Source organism: Grosmannia clavigera, assembly GCF_000143105.1.
Source record: "Grosmannia clavigera kw1407 unplaced genomic scaffold GCSC_173, whole genome shotgun sequence".
NCBI classification, from domain to species: domain Eukaryota; kingdom Fungi; phylum Ascomycota; class Sordariomycetes; order Ophiostomatales; family Ophiostomataceae; genus Leptographium; species Leptographium clavigerum.
Genome location: NW_014040765.1, coordinates 2,305,722 through 2,311,721, shown reverse-complemented (window position 1 = coordinate 2,311,721; position 6,000 = coordinate 2,305,722). Strand labels below are relative to the sequence as shown.

The window sequence follows — 6,000 nt, the reverse complement described above, 5'->3', positions numbered from 1 at the left end:
TTGGCGGGCTAAAATAGGTATAGCGCATAAGTGCGAGCATAGTATACTAGGGTTTTCACTGGCCTAGTCACAACTGAATCTAGGCCTTAAGGATAACTACATACCGTAGCTACTATAGGGAGCGACGCCGTTGGCGGCTGATGCATGATAGGTCTATTAGTCTAGTGGTCAGGACGTTGGATTTTGACTAATAATATCCTTATTCCAAAGACACCAGTTCGAACCTGGTATGGACCTAGCCTTTTTGCTTCTTAAATCAGATCTGCCTGTTACCATACTAGGCTCTGACTCGGCAACTTGTCGTTTCTATTAAGCTAAGTATATTTCATTTAATAAATTCGTGTACAGCTGCCGTATCCTACTGTCTGTCTATGTGCAATTAATAGCTGTCATTCTTCGTCCTCCCAGCTCACCCACGGAACTTCTTACTAGCCTCCGCGAAGGAAGCGCCGCCGCGCAGGGCCGTCGCAAGCTGCTCGTCCGCGGTTACCTGCTTCTTTATAAGCGACAACGCCTGGGCAGCAAGGCCGCGTGGCAGCACGACGACGCCGTTTAGGTCGGCGATGACGTAATCGCCAGGGTGAATAATGGCATTAGCTGTAGTGATAGCCCCGGCCTCTGCCTGGCCTTCCGGCTGCAGCTGCACCGCCACATCGATGCCGACAACCTTGGCCACCTCAGCCGGCGCTGTGGTGCCGACGTCGCGCGCAAATACGGGGAAACGCAGGTCACGGTGCTCCTGTAGGTCGCGCAGCCGCCCGTCGATGACGGCACCGGTACAGCCGCGATACTGCGCCCGCGTGGCCATCAGGCCGCCGAAGACGGCATTGGGCGTGCGCGGACTAGACACGAAAAGAACGGCACCCTCAGGCACCGCATCGATCTGGTATAGGTCAGCAGTGGCCGACTAGGGGGGTAGGACATGGCTATGTACATAATGAGTCGGATGCTTGGCGGCCGGGTCGCTCAGAAGCGCATACTTGACCGTGTAGGCCGGGCCGACGATCTTGGTGGCACCTGTCTGTCGCTCGGGCGAATACATGGTGATGCCGGCCAGAAAGCCGCCGTGGGGGACCTTAAGCTTTAGCAGCGCATCCGAGACGTCACAGCTAGAGAAGGCCCGTCAACCAAGTGGCGCATATGAAAACGGAAACTAGAACATGCTTACGTGCTAAACTCGCTGAGCGCTTCGACATTAGGATCCAATTGAGGTGCCATTGTGCGAAGTGGCTTATGGAGCGAGAAAGTGTCGCCGGCTAAACGGATTAGAACTGCGATCGGCTGGATGGATGCCACGGACGATGGGCGGAAAAGACCAACGACGTTATGGTGGCCACTGCGGGTCGGTTGTATCACAGGGTTGTATCACAGAATGACGTCGGTGCTAAAGAGCGAGGACAGGCTTAGTTAAAACTTTGCGTAAGACAAATGTCGTTGTAGGAAACTAGAACTAGAGAATCGCGGATTACAGGCAAAATTGATTTAATGCTAGGCGCTAGATCTTATAATAACAAGCTAATATTTGCTAATAACAATTTTTCGTTTTTATTAGGGAGTAATACAGAATAGACTATAGAAAATAGCTTTTGTTGTTAACTCTATACTAAGTCAACTAGGCCCCTTTTTAAGCACCGCCTTATTTTGCGCATTTTTTCAGCTTTAAATCTATATACTAAGAGCAAAGGTAGGGTATAGTCTCTGCTTAAACTAATAAAACACACACACCTTACGTAACTATGCACAAAAAGAGGTGCTATATAGCACCTCTCTTCGTTAAAAGGTAGGGTAGTATATAGCTAGTCTAAAGAGAAGGGAGGAAAGCTATATAGGCTTATCTTTAGATCCTAAAAAATAAATGTAAGATAAGCCTGCCTACACCTCTAGTCCAAAAATATAGAACCAGTAACCCCGCCAACGGGATTTTAAGGCATTAATACAAAAGGATACATTTACATTAACAGCACGTACTGCGTTTACAAGCCTTTCTAGGCCTTGAAAAATGTATTCATATTAAAGAGCAGGCATTTTTCTTTAATATGTAGTATACCAGCCGCGCGCCTTTTATACTGCGGCCAGCCGTTAGGGCAGCGAATTAATAAGCCTATTAATAAAGGCCTAGTTAATTTCCTACTAATAGTTACGAATTACCCGCTTAAAAACCTTTATATCTATTGCGTCTTTCTTTAATTCTTATATATTAAGGTATTTTTTAGCCAAAAGACGCTTTAATTTAGCCTAAACATATTTAATTAGGTTTAAATCTAGGCTGTAAGCAGGCTAGAAAGGCAGCATCTTAATCTGGTTATTTGCAAGCTATTACATTAATAATGCAGATATATATACCCTTGCATTATCTTGCTAGTAATACTAAAAACTATTGTAGAAAGGTAGAAGGCTCTTTATTAATGCTTTTTAGTAGCTTTATAAAGTATAGCCACCTTTTTTGCCTTAAGAGTAGTCTTTCTCTATTAAGATTAACTTTATATAGCCTTCTTTTTAAATCTTACCTTAAAACATTAATACAATTACAGGTTTTCTATATAATTAAACGTTTACTAAGTTCTTTCGCCATTTTTACGCAAATGTTCGAAAAATAAAACTAACGCTGCTATTAACTACGTTTTAGCAGCTGCTTTTATTAAAGAGAAGAGAGTCTAGCAAATTAGTATAAATTTTACTATATTTAGTAAAGCATATATAAAAAGCAAATCGTCTTTATCTTACAGCTAATTACGCGCAAATTCAAGCCTATCCTTTACTATATTCGCTAATAATAGTATTTTGTCCATAGCCTTCCATTTTTATATCCTATTCTTATAAAATGCGCGCCGTATGGTAGTATAGGACGGCCGACAAACTATCTGCTTTGCTAGCTCCTTATAGGTAGTTTTTAGGTGCCGCTTTGCTTGCTAAATAAGGTAACGTTTATCTCGACGGCTAAGCAACGCAGGCCTGCCGCGGCCAGGTCTATCCTTAAAGCTATATGTTTCTGTAAACCGATTAATCGTCTTAGTAACTATACTGCGCGTAACGCTAAAAGCCTTTGCAATAGCGCCTTGTGACTAGCCGGCGTATACAGCACTACAGATAGCAGCGCGCGCAGCGAAACTTAGCTAGCCTGCAGCCTTCCTTTCGGCCGTTAGAATAGCATCAAAGTTAGCTAATTTAGACATCTTTTCGTTGATTTGTGGTGATTCTAAGTAAGGGTAGGTGTTAGGAGTTACATAAGAAATGCGAAAAATCGCGGAGGTGGTTCTATATTTTTGGAACCCTACTATAGCAAGGTCTTAAGCATAGTCTTTTACTTTATAAGTATACTATATATATATATCTTTTATAATTAATTAATTCCGTGTATATATATATATTTATTATTCTTTTAAGAAAAGAAAAAAAAAAGAGTTATTATATATATAAAGTGTATAAATAGTTATTAAGAGTATACTTAAGTAGCCTTAGTAAGTTAAGCATATAAAAAGATATCTCTTAATAAGAGTATTCTACACACGCGTCCTTACGTACTAGTTTAGCAACTAGTCGCTTACTAAGAATTAAACTTAACAAACTATCTTAACACGTTATATAAGACTAGTATAGCCACTTAGCTATGCTACGCCCTACTAAGGTTGCACTATACTACATCTTTTAGTTATATCTAAATTAGCTAGCAAGCTATTACTTACTAGTCTACTATAGTTTGTTAAGTTAAAGTCTTAATATAATAGTATAAATACGTCTAAGCTTTTATAACTATATATTATATACTAACTCTTATATTCTTTAACTTCTTTTTTATAAAGAGTAATGTTTAATTATAAGGCAGCTACTTTATAATTATAATAAGTATTACTTAAGGCATACAATTTATAGAAAGATAATAGGCAAGATAAAAGGTATAAAGAGGGTAAAAGTAAAACTTTATCTTACTTCTTTTAAATTCGTTACTAGAAGCGCTTAATAAAATATATATATACTATAATAGCGGTCTAGCGTAGCAGAACGCTTTAAGGCGCTCGGCAAAGCTTACTAAGCGTTATTTCGCTTATTTGCTGTCGGTCGCCGAATCCGGCTTAGCGCCCTTAGTAGGGCTCGGCGATACTTTTTCCTACTACTAGGCAAGACTTGCTAAACGCCCTACTTTAGCCTTACTAAGCCTTGCGCGGCCTGCACATACTTTATTCTACAAGCCTGCTTAAATTATTACTAATCTATGCTAGCATTCTGCACTTTAGTTATTTCTTTTATAATAATTTATACGTAAACTATTAAAAGTAAAGAATATACTAATACTACTTTTTATACTAATATATAGTAGCTATACCTTATATATAACGTTTATAGGCACTTTAACCTTATTTATTAAATTAAATATAAAACTAGTATATATACTACTTAATAATACCTTACTAGCTAATAAGTAGCTATAAAGTAATAAATATACTTGTATTATATAAACGTTAAAGGCATTAACTAATATTATAGCTATAAAGGCTATAAAGCTATTACTTAGTAATTACTATTATAATAATAAGCTACTATAATATAGTATTAAAAAGTTAGAAATTAGTATTACTACTACTAAGATAAAGAAATAGTTAATAATAATAAAGAATGCTTATAATACTAATATATATAGTAATATATTAAAAAATATAAAGATTATTTAAGTAAATAGTTAGCTAACTACTAAGCTAATAGCTAATTATTAAAAGCATTATAACTACTTTTATACTAGTAAGCCTTTAGTTATACCCTTTATATAAATATACTTTATTATATTTATTTATTAAAAATACTTAAACCTTAAATTTTAAATATATTATAAAGAAAGCTAAATGCTTAAGTAAGGTAATAAGTTACTAATAGTATACTAGTAAAAGTAAGATTATTTATAATAAAAATTAATAATATTATTAACTAAGTAAGTAAGATTACCTAAAGGTATTAATAAAGGCTAAATAACTACTTAGTAAAGTAGTACTAAAATAAAACTATTAGCAAATTGTTAAAGGTATACTTAGGTTGGCTAGGTAAGTTAAGCAAGCAAGAAGGTATCTTCTTAATAAAAGAAAGCAGCCGTATATTTAATAGCTAATTCTTACCTTCTACACTCTAAGAGAGTATAGAAGGCACTCTTTATCGTAGGCGCACCTCTAGCGCACTAAGTGCGCCGGACAAGCGCAACCCTGTTTCTACTTAGCCTATACGCTAGCACGTGCTATAGCTTATGCGTAGACTGCGCTACGCAGCCTGCGCTATAAGCACCGCTTCTAGTTTATAATGTGCATCTAATACGCTATGCGCATACTACGTATAGCTTGCGCGTAGCCTGCGTTAGTCCCCTTCCTAGGGCGGCGTTACAATTGCTCCTCTTTTATGCCTAACTCCCTTAAGGCAGGTTTTAATAAAAGGCTTGCAGCCTTTATTCTTAGTAGTAGTAGTGCTTATCCGTTTGCGGCGGCCTTTTTATACTTGCTAAGATTGCTATTAAAGGCAACTTAAGGCGCCTTTAGTTCTTTTTATTTAGGAGGTTAGTTTTATAGTTAAATTAAATTATTATAAAGTCTAGCATTTAGTTACTTCTTCTAGAAACAATAAATTCGTCTTCTAGCAGCAACATAGCTGCTTTTAATTCTAACGTTCCTATGCCTGCAGTAAGCGCCTCTAGCGCTCTAGTACCCGCTACGGCCCCGGCCCTTACTCTCCGACACCCTTTGCCCTCTAGCTAAGGTGCTAGTTCTAGCCGCGCGCAACGTGCGCGCAAGGCTTACGCTAGCCTAGTTCGTTGTTCTGCGCAGACTGCGGCGCGCGCCATGCCCTTAGTTAGGCCTTTAGTAGCCTGTTAAGGTGTAGGAGCTGCCCTTGCTAGTCTAGCGCTCTTAGGGTTAGTGGCGGCTGCGCTACTAGCTTACCCTTAGGTTGCCTTAGACGGCTTGTTGTGCGTGCGGTGCCTACACTGCTTTCCAACGACTCTCTTTACGGAGTTGCCTAGGTTTGCGG

The 6,000-nt window shown here is 38.7% G+C and overlaps 1 protein-coding gene across 1 annotated transcript; it reads right to left on the bottom strand.

The window, feature by feature from the left end:
- Nucleotides 1-409: 409 nt before the first annotated feature.
- Nucleotides 410-1,218, bottom strand: CMQ_7080 (ribonuclease e inhibitor rraa/dimethylmenaquinone methyltransferase; the record flags this gene model as incomplete). The annotated part of the gene is made up of 3 exons (XM_014314085.1): nucleotides 410-883; nucleotides 935-1,109; nucleotides 1,169-1,218. The coding sequence occupies 3 exons, from the start codon at nucleotides 1,216-1,218 to the stop codon at nucleotides 410-412; spliced, it is 699 nt and encodes a 232-aa protein (XP_014169560.1).
- Between the last annotated feature and the right edge of the window lie 4,782 nt (nucleotides 1,219-6,000).